General features: G+C 48.2%; 7 protein-coding genes across 7 annotated transcripts; 3 read left to right on the top strand and 4 right to left on the bottom strand.

Moving 5' to 3' along the window:
• Window positions 1-52: 52 nt before the first annotated feature.
• On the top strand, window positions 53-977 carry N7469_001300 (putative mitochondrial genome maintenance protein Mgm101; the record flags this gene model as incomplete). The annotated part of the gene is made up of 3 exons (XM_056640220.1): window positions 53-258; window positions 308-640; window positions 704-977. 3 exons carry the CDS (start codon window positions 53-55, stop codon window positions 975-977), a joined length of 813 nt encoding a protein of 270 aa, XP_056505977.1.
• Window positions 978-1466: 489 nt separating this feature from the next.
• Window positions 1467-4477, bottom strand: N7469_001299 (serine/threonine protein kinase; the record flags this gene model as incomplete). Its single annotated transcript, XM_056640219.1, has 2 exons — window positions 1467-3707; window positions 3779-4477. 2 exons carry the CDS (start codon window positions 4475-4477, stop codon window positions 1467-1469), a joined length of 2940 nt encoding a protein of 979 aa, XP_056505976.1.
• Window positions 4478-5586: 1109 nt separating this feature from the next.
• Window positions 5587-6843, bottom strand: N7469_001298 (phytanoyl-CoA dioxygenase family protein; the record flags this gene model as incomplete). Its single annotated transcript, XM_056640218.1, has 1 exon — window positions 5587-6843. One exon carries the CDS (start codon window positions 6841-6843, stop codon window positions 5587-5589), a length of 1257 nt encoding a protein of 418 aa, XP_056505975.1.
• Window positions 6844-7661: 818 nt separating this feature from the next.
• N7469_001297 (uncharacterized protein) lies at window positions 7662-9932 on the bottom strand (the record flags this gene model as incomplete). Its single annotated transcript, XM_056640217.1, has 4 exons — window positions 7662-8506; window positions 8581-9160; window positions 9268-9589; window positions 9847-9932. The coding sequence occupies 4 exons, from the start codon at window positions 9930-9932 to the stop codon at window positions 7662-7664; spliced, it is 1833 nt and encodes a 610-aa protein (XP_056505974.1).
• A 3272-nt stretch (window positions 9933-13204) lies between these two features.
• N7469_001296 (RING-H2 finger protein) lies at window positions 13205-15176 on the top strand (the record flags this gene model as incomplete). Its single annotated transcript, XM_056640216.1, has 4 exons — window positions 13205-13495; window positions 13636-14035; window positions 14102-14684; window positions 14747-15176. 4 exons carry the CDS (start codon window positions 13205-13207, stop codon window positions 15174-15176), a joined length of 1704 nt encoding a protein of 567 aa, XP_056505973.1.
• A 1983-nt stretch (window positions 15177-17159) lies between these two features.
• N7469_001295 (aspartate aminotransferase) lies at window positions 17160-18892 on the top strand (the record flags this gene model as incomplete). Its single annotated transcript, XM_056640215.1, has 4 exons — window positions 17160-17423; window positions 17579-17710; window positions 17846-18688; window positions 18797-18892. The coding sequence occupies 4 exons, from the start codon at window positions 17160-17162 to the stop codon at window positions 18890-18892; spliced, it is 1335 nt and encodes a 444-aa protein (XP_056505972.1).
• A 327-nt stretch (window positions 18893-19219) lies between these two features.
• On the bottom strand, window positions 19220-20482 carry N7469_001294 (uncharacterized protein; the record flags this gene model as incomplete). Its single annotated transcript, XM_056640214.1, has 3 exons — window positions 19220-19460; window positions 19543-20306; window positions 20366-20482. 3 exons carry the CDS (start codon window positions 20480-20482, stop codon window positions 19220-19222), a joined length of 1122 nt encoding a protein of 373 aa, XP_056505971.1.
• Between the last annotated feature and the right edge of the window lie 636 nt (window positions 20483-21118).

The raw sequence follows: 21118 nt of genomic DNA, 5'->3' as shown, positions 1-21118 counted from the left end.
GCTCCTCCGCAGCTACAACCTCCAAGAACTCATCATCCCACCTCGGCCTACCATGTCATATCTCAGGTGCAGCCCCTGGCAAGCTTTGAAATCCCTCCAACATGCAGCACCATCCAACCAAGTCCCGCGCCAGCTCCGCAATCCCATAACAGCACGCGCAATCAGCTCCAGCGCACCGCGAGTCCAGAACAGCTCCAGCAGCAACACCGCAACTCCTCGACCCTCAACAACCTCAACCCCCCCCATCGACAGCTACCAGTATACCGACATCCCAAGTAAACCGAGTCTCCGCCCCAACACCAAACAGACCCACAACAGACAATATCTCGAAAACGGGACTATCGGATAAACCTCAAGAGCTCGAGTCGGCCCCGGAAGAGAAGATCGACTGGACCCGCTCCTTCCACGGACTATCAGCCGAACCTTTCCCCAAGGAAGCAGCCGATATTCTCCTCGCCGAGACAGACCCAGAAGAAGTCGAGATCAAGCCCGATGGAATCCTCTATCTCCCGGAAATCAAGTATCGTCGGATCTTGAACCGGGCTTTTGGTGCCGGTGGTTGGGGTCTTGTACCGCGTAGCGAGAGCATCGTTACCCCCAAAGCAGTAACAAGAGAATATGCTCTTGTCTGTAATGGACGGTACGTTGATCAATACCCTAGCTGATTTACCCTCCGTTTCAATCTTATTCTAATTCCGCATAGGCTTGTTTCCGTTGCTCGCGGTGAACAGGATTACTTCTCGCCTGATGGTATTCCCACGGCCACAGAGGGGTGTCGATCCAATGCTCTCGTGCGTTGCTGCAAGGATCTCGGTATCGCCAGTGAGCTCTGGGACCCGCGCTGGATCCGCAAATTCAAGGCTCAGCATACCCGGGAGGTTTTCGTCGAACATGTTGTCAACAAGAGGAAGTCGAAGATTTGGATTCGGAAGGGTGACCCTGTTTCTTACCCCTGGAAGGAGTCTGGTAGCAAATAGACTTGATGGCTGGGTGAGTGCAATTTATCATATCTTCCATTTTGCTCTTGAGTCTTGAGCCTCGTGGCTCTCGTTCTAGATATTGTTTTCCCTATAATGTATTATATTGTGATGATTCTTGAATCAGGTGTGATATGATAATTCAATTGTAAAGATATCTCTGCTCGAATGCATCATGAGCTAGTAAATTGCCACTCAACCTTTTCATGTACAAAGCTGGCCAGGTACGCTGCTATCGTGATGAAGGAATTTATCTAGATCTAGAAGATACGGTTGATAAATAATGAAAGACCCTCATAAGGGCATAAATTTAGACCCAATCTAGATCTAATAGCGCATGGCTCATATCATACAATAAACCGGGGGGAAGTTTTAGCATAAAAAAGACAAGAAAGAGAAAGTAAAGAGAAAGACAAAATGAGTAAGGAAATGGCAAGGAATGAATGCATGAGAAACTCCGTTCCACAACAGCTCAAGCCTGAACATCGTCTAGGACTTATCCTGGTCGCGTCTCATTCGGGAAATGAGTGACGGACGACGACCAGAAGCATCAGTCTGAGGAGGCTGAGGAGTGGAGTGGACGGATGGCGGCGAGACAGGGTCGTACCGATCCATCTCGTAGTGCTGACTAGGCGGGCGCTCCTGAGAGTGTTGCGCGGCGCTCATACCGTGGGTGGATACGGGGTCGAAAGGGTTTTCTTGGTTGTAATAGTAGGTCGAGGTATATCCTGCCTCGGGGGACGCAATAATGGAGCTGCGCTGCTGGTTGCCGGAGGGCTCGTAACGGGCACTGCCGCGGGAACCAGGGGGCGCGGGAGCTTGGAGAATAGGCACCTCGCTATTGGATGGGGTCATGCCTGCCCTGACGGGGGAGAGAGGGCGAGGGACATCAGCTTCCTGGCCTTGGTAAGAGATGTGGGTACCAGCCTTGCGGTGGCCGGTGGAGAGACCGCGTTGGATGTTGCCACTTGTGCCATTGTTAACGCTAAGAGACTGGCTCTGGTTGGAGGCATTGGTTGTCGTGCGGTAGAGGCCTGCATTCGAACCATTGTCACGGGCGACATCAACGGCTGGAGAGCGCAAGTTCAAGCGATCGGCGATGGCGGCTTCGCTGGCTTGCGATCCACGCTTGGTGATGGTACCCGAAGAACGCTTGTGGTCGAAACCGGTGGTTTGGGCTGTATTCGGGGATAAGCCTTCACTTGCGGCAAAACCGGCAGCCAGTCCAGCCTTTTCATCGTTTGCAGGGTCGGTCTTGGAGTTTCCAGTGTTGGAAACAGCTTCATCATCGCCCTTGTCATCGCCATCCTCCTTAGATTCCTCCGCAGCGACGCCAGGAGCACGGACAGGGATCTTGCGGACGGCGAGAACCAAAGCGCACATGAATTTGGAGCGACGGGCAGCACGGACGGTTTCGTTGGACCAGTTGGACTTGTGGCGGATATCGACGCGAAGCTCAAGCTTATCCATGTCTCCGACACCAAGGACCTCGATGTCGATATCAGGCTGAAAATCACGGCTGTTATCCTTATCCCGGACAAAGGCCTCCATTTCCTCGCGAAGGAACTGAACATCAGCGAAAGAAGTGTCGAAAGCAACAGGAACAGTGAGCTGCTCGTGCATAGCATTGGCACGGGTGAAGTTGTCTACCCAGAGACTGTTCAGAATGTTGTTTGGAACCTGCGTGATGCGGTGATCGTTGACATTTCGGAGAACACTGAACAAAAGCGAGATACGTTCGACAACGAAAGGCTTGTCGCTGACCTCGATACGATCGCCGATATCAAATGGATGCTTAACGAACAAGAAGATGCAAGATCCCAGAACCTCTTGCGCGGTAGTCGCGAAGACGAAACTCAGAGAGAGCAGGGAAGTAGCACCAGCTGCGATGACGGTTCCGAAGCCAGTGGTGACGAACGAGATGAAGACAAGAACACCGACCACAAAGGCGACAGACAGGAGCAGATTGTCCAAAACACGAATGGCCTGGTCGACATCGTGCATGCTGTGGTTCAGAGACTTGCGCATACGACCGAACTCGGTGATGGTCAGGATCATCTCATCCAAGCTGATATCACCATTGCCATCCTTGTCTAAAGCGCTAAAGCACTCGTCAGCCTCGGCCTCTAGCTCAGGTCCAAGGACCTCGACAATGTCCTCAATGTATAATGCATCACGGCCCTCGACAACGAAAGACATCCAGATACGGCGAGCCAGCGCCGCAGCACAACGCTTACGCTCAAGAGCTTGAACGACAATAGAGTGGGTAGCAGTTGGGTTGAACACTTGTTTACCGGTGAGCTCGGAGGCGACGTTTCCAAAGGCCGTGGTGACCTTGTCACCGACTCGACCAACGTTGTGACCGACTTGACGACCAACCTCCCTAATCATGCGCAGAGGCATCATGGAGCTCCGCTTCTTATCCTTCTTGGTACCCTGAGCAAGCAGCGAGTCGAAAATGAGATCATCTTCATCGCGGAACTCGGGGCAGTAAACGGGGAACATGTTTCGAGAAGCCTCGAATAACAGTCCAACAAGATACACGTTGCGTTTGGATTCCTTGATCTTGGCGTCGAATTGCTTGCGGTGGTAACTAATCGAGATGAGTTGGACCAAAGCCTTCTCGGCCAAGAAGATCAGACTGCAGACCAGCAGAGCGAACAGGATATTCTTGACACTCTTCTCCCATGATGATACATCGCTGTTATTATCGGCACCGTATCGCATAATCTAGTAGACCGTTAGCAAGACGTCTCAGAATTTCATGGCCATGACCACGCCTATCTCCATATACTACATACCGGTAAGAAAGTCACTAATGAAATCACACACCATAAGACAATGGTAATCGGAGTTTCCAGTGCACGCAGAATAAGAGCATACTTGCGTGTTCCAGAACTCACAAACCCACACAAAGTCTGAAAGACATATGGAATAAATTTGGCAAAGATCTTGCACCCCCACAAACTAACCCAGACCACCTCAATCCAAGTGAAAAACCAATAGAGATGAACGCCGCCAATATAAGCATCCTTTGCAACCGTTGCGCCCACAATGATAGGAATAGCGATCAGAACACCGATAGGGAAAACGTAAATCATGTAACGAGTGACGATAGAGAAATTGTAAATGGCCTGATAAATTCGACCTAGGGTATTGACCTTTCCATCCTCTGGCGAGTCAGCTGGTTTATGGGTTAAATCATTGATATCGGAATCGACACGACCGCGCCGCCGACGACCAGGACCAGAGCCTACGCCCGCATCAGTGCCCGAGCCACTGGCCATGCCATCCTTTTCGTTGACCCCGAACCGATCCACAGTCTCAGGATTGGATCCCCAATGATGAGTATGACCATTCTGGCCATTTGGGGCATCCTCGAGAGGAATTTCAATTGTGACGTCGTTCGGATTGGGCATCCCTTCGGTTGGATGATCAGGAATTTGTTCAAACCGATGAGTCGACAGGCGGTTAGCCGCAATGCCTAGCTTGTGCCGCATTTTCGTGAGGGGGGAGGGGGCCAAGCCCTTTTTATGGTAGCTGAGTGATCTGTTGGAGTGTAGATCGATCCTTAAGCTGGTTGGTTCGATTCGGGAGGAGTTGGTGGAGAACGGTGAAAAAAAAAATTAAAAAATTACCAGTTTAGCGTAAGAACGATGAATTGGTTCGTTTTTTTTTCCCGGTCTCGCTTTTTTTGGTGTCTTTGTTTGGCTTTTGGCCTTTTCCCCCTCACGCACACGCACGCGCAGGAGGGTCTCGTACAGGAAGTCCGTTGGTGTCTCGGTGCGCTGTGATCCCCGGACCAGTCGTAGTGGACAATGGAGAGTCGATCATCCAGAGGGCAACAAGTGTAAGTGTCAGAGGTGGAGAGGATCGTCAAAAGCGTTAAATGATGCAACCGAGATGTAATTGTGGTGAAGTGTAGTGTACTGTACACAGCTGTTCTATGTACGGGGGGGGAGATTGATGGGATTGTAAAAAGACGAGGAAATTAGCAGAAAAGAGAAATCGTAAACAGCGCGTGTTTCAGCGTGGTTCGGTGTGGTTGGGGGACGACGTCAAAAATGTGAGAGCGCATTCCAAGCAGTCCCATTGTCCACTCTGTACTACCTCTAGTTATTATCAGTCTACAGTATATTTACTATCTCTACTCATTAAGTATTCAATTAATTCAAATCATTCCATCCATTCTCCTCTACTATTACTTGATTCTAACAATCACCATTTGCCACCCCCTTAGGATATCATCAAATGCAGGTCCTCCCGACCCACCGGGCGTTCAACTGATACACCAATCATGAATCTCGATCTCCTCGAGATTCTTTCTTCCAGGGGTCTGATCAATTCGAGCCATCTGGTCGGAAATTTACCTTACACATTACTCCATACTTATTGTACATTGACACTACAAGGCCTAGTTTTCAGGGTCAGGGCTTCACTTGCCCTAAGACACCAGGCATGTACTTGTATTACCCAATTATGTAGTTCACTATAACTGCATTATGATAGATACAGATCTCGCAAATCTCACAATCTCTCGATCTCTCAACGGGACCACTTTGTGAACTATGTAGGGCTTATAGATGACCCACTCAATAGTCCACTTGTCTCAAGCTCGTGAATCTAGACGCATCTGCTTCAACGTGGCCACCACCTGTTCTCGACTCCAACCCTCCTCTAATCCACGCAACACAAGATCCTGTTCACTCGCTGGTGCCATCCCATTCGGTGCCGGTGGACATCGATCTAAATTCGTCGGAAAAGGATATCCCTCCGCAACAGCCTGAATGAAAGCCCTCACCTCCCGCGCCTTAATCGACCATTTCTCAGGACTCATTTCACCATCCGCAATCTCTTGTCCACCTTTCTGATACCCATCAACCAATTCCTCCCAACAGACATCAACCAACGGAATCCCATCTACCATTTCCATAGGTTTCCCAAAAGCACTACTAATCTGAAGTAAATTGGCAACCCGTCTAAACCCCCCATTCAAAGGATCCATCACATTCGCCCCCGCAGCATGAAACAACGCCGGATTAAAAAATACTCCATCCCCCAATCCCAATGGTAAAGCCACATATGTCTCCTGAAAAAAGGTCCGAAAATCAGCTCGTCGCCAGGCCAAATACCCCGGCTCATAAGTTTGACTAAAGGGTAAGAAACGCGTTGGTCCACTTTCAACTGGCATCTCACTATGCGCAACGGCACCCTGCAGCGTTAAATATTGTGATGTCAAATGTGTTGGTCCGGGGTATCGGACGCAGGTATCCGCTTCTTGAAATCCCAGATGATAATCACGATGACTCTCCTGCGCCGCACCACCGGGGTGAACTGCGTTGACTTGTGCTGTAATGCGATACCCCGGTCCAAGCCATGCTTCACAAACAGTCGCTAGCCAGGGATTGGAGTAATATTTAATGAACGAGGTTGGATCTTGAAGGCCGTGTTTAGAGAAAGCGTTCCAGATTCGATCGTTTGTACCACCCGCGGCGAAATGGTCGCCTTTGGTTGTATGGGATGCGCGTTCCTGGGCAATGATCTTATTGAAAGCGTCGTTTGTGGCGGAGAGGACGTCGCCGTATCGTGATGGGGCGTACATTTCGCGCAGGACGAAGATGCCTGGTCCCGTGTGTAAGATGTGGTGCCATTCATCTTGGAGCCGGGAGATAGTCGAGGCTGTCATGGATTGCGCCTCGATGGCTGAGAGATTGTAGATGGGGACATTTTGCTCGACGGTTTCGCAGAGTGGGTAGGTGGTTTTGTCGACTTTGCGCGAACAGATTTGCTTGAAGTCGTCTAATTGAAGAGACTCGGGTTGGTATAATCGTGAGGGAATAGTAGATGTGCTGTTATGGCCATTCATGATGATGTTCAGTACTACTGGTAATACTACTCGTACAATATGCCAGACAGATCGTGAGATGTGGACTGTGTTGCCTGTCTTTATATTGGCGAGTCTCGACGGAATTCAATCTCCATTCTGTCCCCGCATTTTCATTCCACTGCAGACCCGCATGACCTCCACAAATCGCTGATACTCCGTGTGCTCCGAATAGCAGTTATCGGGTATTAAATTCCGGATGGGAAAACGAGGGAGAACTTGGAAGAAAAAAAAAGGGCAATGGCAAAAATTAGGTCTAGTTGTTGGGTATCGTAGCGATCAAGCAGTAAAGTACAGTAGTCTACCACGAGTCACTGGGAAGCAAGATGCATAGCAGTAGAATAACCCAAATAAGATATAGTCAAATCAAATAAAATCAAAAAATGAAGGGGAAAAGAAAGAAGAAAGAAAAACAAGTCAAACCACAATCGCAATCAAAGGGAAAAAGGAAATCCACAGGTCCAATACCCAACGCCAAAACAAGATCACAAAACATGGAGAGAGTAGAAAAGGAATAAAACTCGGTATTAACGGGTACAATAACCATCCCTCCATGCATATATCGAAGGGAAAGGTATGAAAGTTGCTCAAAGTGTTCGCCGTTGCTTCGTGCCTCATGTATCGTAATGGAAACCTCAGAGCCACGCGTGCTCAAGGGTGCAGATCTATGTTAGGAACCAGAGGTCTTTTTGTAAACGGTCTCGTAAAGACCTAGAGAGGGAGAGAGGGAGAAAGAAGGAAATTCGTCATATCAGGAGGGCACTGCTACCCAGTGTATGTCAGGAATCTCTGACATGCACTCATGCATTCATCATGACTGCACCGAGGTCCGAGGTGATGACCTGGTCAGACACTGCAGGCTCATCCGTCTGAGTTGGTTCGCTCAGAACGAGTTGGTTTTCGGACATTGTTTCAACCAGCGCACTAGATCGCCCCGCAATCGTAAAAAGGACTTTGAAGAGGAATGGTTGTGCGGGGCTATCGCTGTCGACAGACTGTGGCTGATGGCGAGTATGAGTGAGCAATACCCGGATGAGCTCGCGTAGAGCGGTGTCGGTGGATGGGTCATCAATCCGATCGATGCCGTCAATGACAAGGACAAGCAATGGTGGGAGGAAATGGAGGAGGGTATCAACTAAGGATAAAGCTGCTTTCCAGCTGGAGAGAGTCCCATCCAACAAGCGGAATCGCTCAGCGCTCAAATCCAGCAATGCGTCGCTGTCCACCACTGTCGGGAGAGTATCTATCAATTGTCGGATCAAGCTATAGGTGAGGGCGATGAGCCCCTGTTGACGTGGTGTCATCCCATCGACTTCGTCGGTAGGGAGAGCGCAGAAGTGGGCGACGACAGGGAGCCGTGCATGACGAGCAAAAGAGGCATAGCAGGCGGATATTAAAGCGACAGGACTGGGGAAGCCGGTCGATGGGGATCCGCCCACTGCCAACGCTTGTGATCTGGGGCTGGTGGCCCATTTTCGTAGGGAGGTGACGACGCTGCCCTCTGCGATGACTTCAACTTCCGAATCAAAGTCGGCAATCTGGTCGTCACTGTCGAAGAAATTTTGAAGGTCCTTGGATGCACTTTGCAGTTCGAGTCGGGCCAGCCGTCGCTTAGACCCTCGGGACCATTCAAAACCCGAGGTCACTATTAGAGAACATCCTCATTAGCAAATAATCCTTCTCATTTCAATGTCGCACAATCGGGTGTAAGCAGCATACCGAGATCTGGGGCTGCAGTAGTCAAGCAGACAATCCCACTATTTTGCTCATTGACTGTGCGCAATTGTTCGTTCACATTGGTCAACATTTGCGCGAGCAATTGGCCCCTCTGTTCCTTGATTCGGGCCCGTTGCTCTGCATCTTGCTGGATCTCCCAGATTAATCGACGAGTGATTGTATTTTGTGCGGCTATACGACGCTCGGTCCCCTGCCGACCGACCTGGCTCATTCGGGAGTCTTCCCATAGAGCCCGAGGGCTATAGGCGGCTTCATAGTCATCATCCACGTCCATCTCATCGGAGGGCTCGGAGAGGGCTTTCGCCTGGCGCTGAATACAATTTACCAGATGTTGAAACTCCGAGTAGACATCCTGGCTGTGACTCTTTAATAATTGGCAGGTCGACCTCCGCACATACCAATCCATGAACTCGGTCAGAAAGAAGAAGATGAGGGTATATGATTTGGCAATTGCTTCGATATTGTGAGAGGTGGCGGGATCTTCGAAAACGGTCAAAGCACTGTGAATGTCTAAAAGAGCCGTGAGAAGGCCCTCCATGACTCTAGGATAATGCGATGAAGCCTAGAGAAATCCTTCGGGTTAGTCGGGATAAATTCCATACACAACCCCGCATGCAAACTCAAGCAGATAGATGTGTGTAAATTCGATCGGATCATGATGGAACCCACCTTGAGCACCGACTGTAAGGCCCCGTAAAAGGTTGGGGCATGATAGAAGTGGGAGTCCGGTAGTCGGGCAAGCAGGGTCGCGTGCGTATCGACGGTAGGCAGAAATTGATCGCAGAGGACTTTGACTTGGCTATAGACCCTTTGTCGGGGTCGAGTCATCCAAAAGGACTGAAGCGAATTTATGAGGGCGTTGACATCGTCTCTGGTTTGTGGACGATGTTCCCAGTCAACACGGTCGTCTGGTGGGAGATGGCGAATAAAGGATTTCCATGTTTGCGCAAGTTCATTATGTTCGACGTCGAGGTCGGCGATTATAGGGTTTCTGTCGATGTTGATTAGATTCCACAAGGTCGGTAGTAGGAGGCGTGACAGTAGATTGCCCCAGGGTGGGTGTGGACTTGTTTCGTCTAGATAGGGACCCAACACCCCATCTATCTGCGAAAAGAAAATCCACTCCGTCGAGAATAAGCGGGACCACGTCAAAAGATAAAGACCACCCAAGATGTCGCAGAAACCGAAGTGATCCAACCATCATGGAAAAGAAAGACAGAAGGGGAGGGAGGGGGGGGGGAAACTTACTTTGAGATCGGCTTCCTGTCATAGCGCCGGTCCCAGCGTTGCGAAGGAAGAAGCTGGGGATTATCGGCAGACAAGTCTGGGGGCATGGTGCGAGGGAACGCGCCCCTGATAGGGCCGAGAATGAGAGAAGATAGCCAGCACCAGGAAGAAGCGAGTTCAAGACCCTACGACATGGGTGGATCAGAAGGAGAGGGGCGGTGATACTGTAGGGGAAAAAAAAGAAAATGGTGGAGTGTCGATCGAAAAGAGGAGGGGAAAGAAGTGAAGAAGATGAAAAAGAACGGGTGCATCCGCGAACACTCGGCCATCTTTCTGCCGTTGCCTTTTTCTGCGGTCGATGGGAGTCTCGGCCATCCCCACTCCCCTCTCCGCAAATCACAAAGGCGTGGCGTGTATCAGCAGGCGAGTACATAGTATACATAGTAAACATAGGATAATTATTAGTTGAATAGTATAGTTAATACTATAGTAGATCAGTAGATCAGTAGTTGAATAGTTGAATAGTATATAAGTAGAATAAATAGACATGGTGGAAGAGTTGTTATAACTATACGCTGTGGAGATACATATGTGCATCGTACTATAGTATACATAGTCAGTACGAACTCTATCTACCAGGCACTCCAGGGACAGGTACATGCAACATACTACACTATAGCGCTAAGTGACGGTAAATCGATCGCCCAAAACGGTAACACTCGACGCCTGTCTAAGCGTTCATTATACCAAGTTTTTAGTCGTCTCATTCATCATGTGATTGATATCGAACATTGCTCCCGGATTGCTCCCGGGGCCCTCCTTGCACTCCTGTTGAGGACCTCTTGAGTGCCTCTTGAGTGTTCCCTGAGCGCTTATGGCTCTTGAGGGATCAGCTCCATCCTATTCAGAATTTTGTACATCACGTGTTTTTTTTTCTCTATTCCAATTCAGACCTCATCCAACCATCATCTATCATTTGATCTGGGGATCCGGCAATCTGCTGCAATGGAGCCTCAAGCCTTTCACCGGGAATTTCACCATGCGTGCTTCGTTGGCGACATGCCAAAACTCAATGAAGCAATCGCCACGGGCCGCTTAACCGTCGAAGACCTTGACGTCGGACTCAAACACGCAACACTAGGGGTCACACGCTGATGCTGTTGCTATCCTTTTTGACACCGGTGTTCGTGTCTCATAAGGGACAACAGGCTGTCTCCACGGAGAAGGCTTTCACCAAGATCCTCGAATCGTCCGTCTCTTTCTAGACAATGGCTTGGATCCCAATGCGAGGACTTCTAGTGGCGAACCTATACTCCCGTAAATTGTATCCCAATAAAAAAAAGACAAGATATTTTAGACAACTAACTCTGTTTCTGATGGTATTCATGGATAACATGATTTTTAATTCCTCGGCTGCTGCTGTATTGTTTTCTGCCGGCGCGGATCCTAATCTCTGCGGACCAAGAGGAATCTCTCCCCTTGGCAGAATTATCGTGAGTATCCAGGAACCAGATATCTCGAATATGGCGCAAAATTGGAATCAAATCTGCTCTTCTACTCTATCGCTCCGCGCGTACAACAGCGCGAACTGAAAACCCGTTTTCTGCTTGACAGAGGTGCAGACCCGAATGTAACTTCCGACGAATGGGGCACACCTCTACATCTCGCTGCGAGACTCGGCAAAGTGGAAATTGTTAAGATACCGATGGAGGCTGGCGCGGATCCCACTGTCCTGTCTGTTGGCAGGAAATGGATCGGTAAAAAGACACCAGCGCAGGTAGCTGAGTATGTAAGGCCTACCGAGGCCCGCGAGGCGACACTCAGCCTCTTCCAGGATTACTCTCGCTGAATAGTAAGAATCTAGATAGCCAAGTTAGTGTAACATCACTTAGATCGAGGAAAACCCGCGGAAGCGAATCTTGACTGAGAAAAAAGTTGCTGGTGGAGAACCGATTTTCAGACGAACGAACGGTATTCGGACCAGTCAAAATCATATTGAGAAATAGATATCAAACTTTGTCCTCGGTGTAAAGTCGGGAATCAATAATACTTGAGTGTGCTGTTTTATACCACAGTAGCAAAAGAAGATACTTCTAGGAATATACATCTGAAATAGATACATGATTAATATAATATCGGGTGATATTATATAGCATATAGAATTTTGTAGTATATTGACACATTTCCAGCTCCATCATACATATGAAAGACAGTCTTTGTGATCGAAGAGGATATGGAAGACTATTGTAAAGAATGATAACCCTGGAACTGAACTAATTCAGAACATAGAACCAGATATAGCAATCAAATAAATCCATTTTATCTTCCGTTAAAAATAAAAATAAAAATAAAATAAAATATCTCCATTACAAACTAAAAGAGATATCCGAGACTGTATTGGTGGAAATTAGCATCTCCTACGGCAGAACGGATCATGGTCCTAAAGCGATGAAATCGTATCAGCAAATACTGGTGACCAGATATTCTGTAAAACGGGATCATAAATTTGTTTAAGTTCCTAGGAGCGACCGTATACAGCACAGTGTTTATCATCGGAGGACGTGAAACAAAGAACGAGACGTGTTGTGGGCCAGCCGGAGCATTGAAGATGAGCGATCTGGGTACTCCGGGAGCACTCCAGGAATATGTACCATTATTACTAGAAATAGTCACTGCAAGAAGTATGTTCAAAGTACTCACTAACTCAGAGAGAAATCAAAGTTGAAGATCCCTGGATACACTGTACATATACTGTAGTTCAGCATATGATATAACTCATACTAGTCGATCATCTCATGACAGCAAGTAGCCCGAACGCTCGGACTCGCATTTACCGTATTCTACATAGTAGTTATACGCTGAATGGTATACGCAAATATTATACGCAAATATTATACGCAGGATACTATAGTCAATATTTCCGTACAATCTTAATGGATATTGTAATACTGGATATTACTAGTAATCTACTAATCATGATATATCAATTGATTGTATCCATAATATGACTGCACTTATTATGTACTGATACTGATACTGTACTGATGATCTGACCGAGTTAAATTCAAATACGCCTAAACCTCCCATTTTCATCAGGATCGTCCTTCTCCACGGGGTTCCTGCGATCGGCTTGACTCTCCCCTCTTTTCCTTGTTTTCCGCTGCCTTTTTCTTTTATCCTGCTCCACTCCCCCCATCTGCATACTCTGATCATTTCTTTCCTTTTCCTCTTTTTGTGGCCCTAACTCATACAATCCACTGTACAGTCCTTAGTACCCTCTGCTGGACTTGTGCCTTTTGTGATGTCCCTCTGATCAGCCCCGATCAGCGCCCCTCCTCTTGCTCCCCCACGCATCCGCCGCTTCCCGTAAAACGCGGCCATGCAGTGCCCAGCATCATCATCATTCCCATTCTCATTCTCATCCTCTTCTTCTTCTTCTTCCTCCTCCTCCTCCCCATATCTTACCTCCTCCATCTTTCAATTCCTTTTTTTCTTTTTATCTCTGGTTTCTCTCGCAGAGTCCCTTTCCCTCTCTCCCTCTAACAGTTCCCAAGACCTCGGTCAGGGACAGTCCCACCTCTTCAAATTTCTGGGTTCCAGTCTTCTTAAGGATCAGACTCTCGCTCCGTTGACCGATTCCTTGATCCGTTTAACCGACAAGAAACTCCAGGTAAGCCGATTTCAATGGGTCCTCCCAATGACTCCAGTCCCCGTTCCCCCCATCTCTCTTTTCTTTCCCCCCCCACATCTTTCCCCCATTGTGTTCATTGTGTCTCTCTTCTCATCATCCCGCTTTTGTCACCCTTCTAGACCTTCAGTCTTCAGGGTAGTCTGTACAAGGCTACTGTCGAATCTCCATTTACTCAGAGTGGGGAGAGTTCCCGAATTGCCTGCGTTTCGTGCGATTCGGCGGATTACCCCGGCGAGTTATCTGCGGGCGATACTCTTGGCACCGTCATCGCCCACAGGTTCGCTGCGGTCATCCTTTACAGCACATCGGCCTCTCATTGTGCCCTCTCATCGGATGCCCAAATTGAAGACTATCAAAACGTTTTCACTTTCAACTCTCCGCACGGCGGAGCCACTCTCCAGAAAGCCCTCGGTGGTGCAAACCAAACGGTCTCCATCGTCTCCATGTCTGCTTACCCTCCCGATGCCGGCACCAGCGCCAGCACCAGCAGCAATGATTCGGGCGACAGTCCCAATACTGGTTGGTCTTACAATCAATAACCTCTCTATATATTGTAAAATATAGGCTTACTGATTGAATTTATAGCGATGATCATTTTGTACAGTATCACTGGTATCATCACAGCTCTATTCTTGGGTATCATCATTACCGGCGCCGTACGTGCCCATCGTCATCCTGAGCGATATGGTCCACGTCGTGTCGCCGGACGACCACGGCAGAGTCGAGCAAGAGGTATAGCAAGAGCAATGCTAGAGACTATTCCTATCGTCAAATTCGGCGATAATGAGGACGGTGTTGCTGCCGCCAAGCGAGATGTCGAACTGTCCCTGAACCCGGAGGATCCCGCCCATGAACGTCCATCTCTCCGTTCGGATAATGATTCCAATGCCGAACATACAACGACACCTCGCGAAACCGAATTATCGACTACGAATCATCCTACTACTGGATCTGATGATGATGTTTCTGTTGCCGATGCCGCCCCGGCTACCACTTCTCCAAACACCAAACCCGATGCTGCCGCCGACGGAGGAAACTTTTCTTGCCCTATCTGTACCGATGACTTCATTAAGGGCCAGGATTTGCGAGTACTACCATGCAACCATCAATTCCATCCTGAGTGTATCGACCCATGGCTGATCAACGTATCCGGGACATGTCCCCTTTGGTAAGTATATCTGCGACCGATAAACTTGTAACAAATGGCGCTCGATACTGACGACTATGTAGCCGCATTGATCTCAACCCTAACAAGAATGAAGAGAATGCCGAAGAAGGAGAGAACGCCGACAATACCGAGGAGACTCCTGCCGAAGGCACGGCAACCCCGACCGCGGAGGTTACCCAGTCCCGACACAACCGGTTGACGAACTACCTTCACGGTCATGGCTCACTGAACGCCCGTCGGATGCGCAATGCCACTGTCGAAGAACGGCTGGCCGCCCTCCGTCGTGTACGCGAGGAAAACCAAGATGAGACAATCAACGAAAATGACGCCCGACCCAATCGCAGCCGCCTCACCACGCGCCTGCGTGATCGATTCCGAATCCGTACCCGCGCTCATGGCTTTGACTCTAGCCCTGAGGTCAGCGGGACATCTACACCGACGGTGCCACCCCCAGCACATATGGCACCTGAGGGATCGGAATCTCGTACATGATAACATCTACCTCTTTTTTCTCTCACATTTTTTTTTTTGCCTTACGCACATTGGATATATTTCACGACACTCCTTTATTTGCCCTTTATGACCCGATGACATTGCACATGATCTTGATTTGGAAGGTATATGAATTTTTATCATGGCGTTGGTTGATTTGATTTATGAGATTGGGAAGACGGGATTTGGATTCCAGCATACGGCGTTTTGAAGAGTTGGGAGGAAAAAAATTGATTTCCAACCGTTCTCTATTGATTATATTGTTGCATCTATATGTACATTTGTTGATTAGATCAAGACTCTTACATATTCAGCAGTCATCCTGATCAGTGTAGTGTAGCCTAGCCCTAAGAGGACATTTCGAATTGAACAAGTAGTACCTGTTAGTTACCAGCACTTCGCTCCAAGAGTTGATATACTTAAAAAAAATCCATGGATACTTGGATATACTAATAATTGGTCCAAATCTTCCCAAGTTGAATTAGTACATTTGTAATACTACTAATAACAGTGAAGACACCCCTTGAAACCGACTCAGAGATGATAGCCTACAGACTTTATACCCAGTAGTATTCAATCATACAGAGTGGTATTTCTATACTACCTAGTATATAGGGTACAAATGTAGTACCAATCGAGGCAAGTATTCGCGCCAACTGAAATAGAATACTCCAGCCCGGCGAAACTTACTTGGCAGCGCGGGGAAATTTTTTCCCTCGATCGGGGCTATGTTTTAACATACTATGGGATATGTACTATGTATGGACCAAGACTGGAGAAAACGAGGGGGGACTCCACCGGAATGGAGGAAAATGGGGAGAAAGTGTGGAGAAGAGCGAGATTTCTCGCAGTTTTCTTCCGTTGACTTATGTATACGTCGTATGGGGTTGACATCATGTTTGGAATTGTCGAACCCCGGGAGAATGTTCGAAATTGATAATATGATTATTTATTATCCTATTTACCCCATTTCATTCCCCCCAATCCCCACTGACTAGAATGCCCGATACTGTAAATGCTGACTCGGCGCCGGTCTCGTGGTCGGTTGGAGACGGGGCCGGAGCCGGTCCGATTTACGAATGGGATGTCGTGCAATTGAATTGGGTTAGTTGAAATGGGGGATGATGAGAGAATGAGTGGAGTTGAGTAAGTCAGAGGCTATTACGGCGTACGGAGTCTACATTGATTCTCCTCATGGGGGGGGGATAAACGGTCTCCCCGGGTATCCAATTACAGTACTCACGTACATACACCTAGTAACTACGTAACTACGAACGAAGAGACAAGACTATCTACGTATTCCATGACGATACCACATAAGACTTCACCCTAGGCTAAACACGATCACAATACTACGAGGATCCCCAGAAAAAAAGAGGAAGACAGAATTAGAGCGTCTCCGCACGGCTAAACCCTCCGGGCATTCTCGCAGCTCCACTGCGTCTTTTTTCGGCGTTATGACACACGTTAATCCTGGGCGGCGACAACGACCTGTAGGAGGGCAGAAAAAAAAAGAGGTGGATTTGGAGAGTCAAATGATCGAGATCATACAGTTCTCTATAGGAAGGTTCACGATAGAAAGAGAAAGAGTAAGAGAGAATAGAAGCGATAAAGAGGATACAAAGGGGGATCGATAGAAATGATATACTCGGCATGTGAAGTTGTCGCAGAGCAAGCCGGAAAGAGTAGAGACACCCTCGGCTCGTCAGACCGAGGAAGACCAACTGAAAGTATTAAAAGTGATCAAGTGTCTACCTATTCACAGTTACTTTGATTTTTCCACTACTCCAAATACCATTCCATTCTGAATCATACTGAATACAGTATTACCATTCTTATTACCATTCTTCTTACTCCACCCCCTCATCCTCATCCGGTGAACGCAAGCAGAAAGTTTCAGGAATTCCCGGGGGAAGATCGTGCGTCAGGCAATCCGGTGATTAAGCAGTTCCTTTTTTTTTTAAAAAAAAAAAAGTACAGAAAATGGCACAACAAAACCCTCCTCCTCCTCCTCCTTTCTCCCTTTCCTCCGTTCGCGATCGTCTTTCATCTCTCTCAACACACATCATGGGTGCCTCCAATCCCTCCGTCTTTACTGCGGCTACTGTCGCTGCTGCTCCTGAAGATCCTCTCTTTGGTTTAATGAAGGCCTACCGCGAAGATCCTTCCGATAAAAAGGTCGATCTGGGTATTGGTGCTTATCGTGATAATAATGCAAAGCCTTGGATTTTGCCTGTTGTCAAGAAGGTGAGTTTATCAGTATCATTAGCATTATCAGCAACAATAACAGTAGTAGCATAGCTACTACAACTGTTAATTGTTATTGTCACTGCGTCTGCTACTACTACTACTACTCCACATTGCGTCACTTATCCATCTACAGTATCGCTGACCCCTCCCAGGCAGACGATGCTATTCACAAAGACCCCAGTCTAAACCACGAGTACCTCTCAATTGGTGGTTTGCCTGATTTCACCTCCGCCGCACAGAAGCTCATCGTCGGTGCGACCAGTCCAGCAATTCAAGAGAAACGGGTATGTCGACCCGATTGCCAATCCCAGCCCTTCCAATTCGATACAGACATCACCTTTCCTCCCCCCCCCACCCCCCCAACACTACTTACTCGTTATCTTCTGCTGTATACGCGCTAATCTCGCCCGCACTTTTAGATCTGCTCACTACAAACCATCTCGGGAACCGGCGCCGTCCACCTGGGCGGTCTCTTCCTGTCCAAATTCCATCCGCAAAAACCTACCATTTACCTCTCCAACCCAACATGGGCCAATCACAACCAAATCTTCACCAATGTCGGCCTCTCCCTCGCCAATTACCCCTACTTCTCCAAGGAGACCAAGGGCCTTGACTTCGATGGCATGCTGCAAGCCCTGCGGACAGCCCCGAATGGCTCGATCATCCTCCTGCACGCCTGCGCCCACAACCCAACCGGCGTCGACCCCTCGCAGGACCAGTGGCGCGAGATCGCCGCCGTGATGCGCGAGCGCCAACACTTCCCATTCTTCGACACCGCATACCAGGGCTTCGCATCAGGCGATTTAGTCCGCGACTCCTGGGCCATCCGCTACTTCGTCGAGCAGGGTTTCGAGCTCTGCGTCGCGCAGTCTTTCGCCAAGAACTTCGGTCTGTACGGTGAGCGCACGGGTGCTTTCCATTTCATCTCTGCTCCCGGCGCTGATGCCTCCACCGCTAACTCGCACATTGCGAGCCAGTTGGCTATTTTGCAGCGGTCGGAGATCTCCAATCCGCCTGCGTATGGAGCTCGCATTGCCAGTCGTGTTCTGAATGATCCTACCCTTTTTGCGGAGTGGGAGGATGATCTGCGTACTATGAGCGGTCGTATTCAGGAGATGCGGACTGGTCTACGTGAGCGTCTTGAGGCGAAGGGTACACCCGGTTCATGGGATCATATTACTTCTCAGATTGGAATGTTTAGTTTCACGGGTTTGTCCGAGACTCAAGTGAAGATTCTCCGTGACAAGTGGCACGTTTATATGGTGAGTATTCAACACGGAACCCTTCCCTCCTACTTATTTTTCCCACCCTGCTTAAAAACGAAATTCTTATTATGTCTCGTTCATTGCTAATCATCAATTACTCTCCAGACTAAGAACGGCCGTATCTCCATGGCTGGTCTGAACACAAATAACTTGGATTACTTCGCCGAGGCTGTCGACAGCGTCGTGCGTGAGACTGCCTAGGCAACCAATGCGATACCAATAAGCGTCTTTCTTTCTTCTCTTGTCCCTTTTTCCTTTTCTTTTTCTTTGCAAGCTAGCTGTTCCGGTCCACATGTGATTCTTAAATGTTGTCGGGATCTACGTGGGTCCGAGAGTTGCATCACATGTAAATGTAAATCTACTCGAATGATACACTTGGGTTGGTCCATCCTGAATTCATACTCTTGGGCATATGACCATTTTACTAGAATGGGCTGGCCAAACTCATGAAAGACTTAGGGTATTCGCTATGTGATAATTCTTACATCTTAAATCACTGCACCATGTTTACCACCCTTTCAAATCAGATCAAAAGATCAAATCCCAAACCACAAGCGATGTACATAAACCAACAGTTCCCCAAAACACCGCTTGTGCCGTACTCCTTCTCTCCGTGGCTCGCTTTAACTCGCGATTTCCTCTACCAACATTCTCCTCCGTCATATCAACATCACTAACTAGCTGCGAGATAAACTCCTCCTGTGTAGCAAGATGTGTGACAAGAGTTTCCTGTAAAGAAGAGATCTCCAAAAGAGACCGTTCCGCATTCCTAGTAGAAATCAGCATCATATCAACATGAAGCAGGGAAGCAGAACCTAAAAAAAAAGAAGAAGAAAAAAAAATATACGTACTGGACTTTCCCAAGCGTATCCTCATAATGCTTTAACATAGAGTCATTCTCTTCAGCAAAAAGCTGTAACTGCTCCGCAGAAAGTTGACCCTCAATTTCACGAGAATCAGCCTCACTCAGAACCGCAGCATCAGGCGTTTTCATCGATGATCCAAACCCATTCTGATCGTTATAACTGCGTGAATTATCTTGTTCCTTCAACGAAGACCCAGAAGCAGATCCAGAAGGAATACCACCTTTCATAGCCTTATACAAAACACTCTTCTCCTTCTCTCGAACCCGTTCGATTCTCTTCTCCACCATCCCACGCTGCACATCAACGACGAAATCCAACCCCCTCCTCAAAAACCAAAGAATACCCTCCCGCACAGAGGAAATCGTTTTCTCCCGCTCCTCGGCTTCGATTTGTTCGGCGGGTTTCCCGCCGCCGTTGTCATCATTCCCGTTTGCCCAGCGGAGGAGGAGCGCGCCTGCGGCTGTGTGGCCGTATTTCTTGTGGAGGAGTTGAGTGGTTGTCTTTTTGCGGAGGGTTTCGGCATCGGAGAGGTTTGTTATTGATGATGCGAGGTCGCGGAGGAGAAGAGCGGTTGAGGAGTCGATGGCATCGCGTTCTGGGTCTGTGAGGTGTTGGGATTGAGATTGGTTTTGGAGTTGGGGTTGTGAGGTTGGTGTGTTTGGTTGAGGGCGGCGGGATGGGGTATTTGTTGAGAGGTAGGCGTGTCGGATTGATGTTAGGTATTTTGATAGGGAGGTTATGTGGGAGTTCTGGATTGTGTTAGTTTTGTTCTCTGCGTGGAAGGGGGGTTAGGGTTGAGTTGACGAACGATGCGATGCGCTTCTTTGAGGAATTCATCTGCTGGAGAGAAGTTCACTGGGGGTTTTGTCGATTGGGCATTTTTGGCGGATAGAATTTTATTCAGGGTTGGTGTGAGGTCCGTCATTGTGGGTAGTTTGGAGAGGTGGAAGTTAAGTTGGGGAAGATGGACGAGGATCTGTCAACAACGTCAGTGCTGCTGCGCTGGTCCGCTGCCGAGGCCGGAATGTGTGGAGCAAAGCAATAGAGTAGCCATTTTGTAGAGGATTGCCAGTATAAATAAGTAATGAACTTAACGGAATAATTCTAATTTTGATTTCATTTTAACATAATCAAGGAAGACAAATTATACTTGCTGGTATTCCAGCTACGAGTATGGTTGATTATCTCCCAAACTACTAACTAATATCTTCATACTTTAGGATTGTATCACACTGATAATAAGCACCGTGCAAGACGAAATCGAATGCTATAATATACTACACCACAACGCTAAATGACGGTAAATCGAACGCCCAAAACGGAAACGGCAACACTCAACACCGGTTGAAACGTTCATTTTACCAAGTTCTTACTGGGTCGCTCCATTCTTTATCAGCAGTGCCATGAGCATGCCTCCGAGGTCATTTCGTGCCCCGATAGGTCGAAGCCCGAGCCTCAGTCAATGGTTCCCACTGCTTCGACTAGTTGCTCGGCTGTTTCAACAGCCATATCTCTTATCACAGATACTAGATTACTTCGATTTTTTTTTAAATTGGTTTGA

Source organism: Penicillium citrinum (genome assembly GCF_028827155.1).
Source record: "Penicillium citrinum strain IBT 23319 chromosome Unknown utg000001l:1.0-4955037.0:1.0-4956770.0, whole genome shotgun sequence".
NCBI lineage: Eukaryota > Fungi > Ascomycota > Eurotiomycetes > Eurotiales > Aspergillaceae > Penicillium > Penicillium citrinum.
The sequence above is the reverse complement of the archived record's forward strand: the minus strand, read 5'-3'. Positions and strand labels throughout refer to the sequence as shown.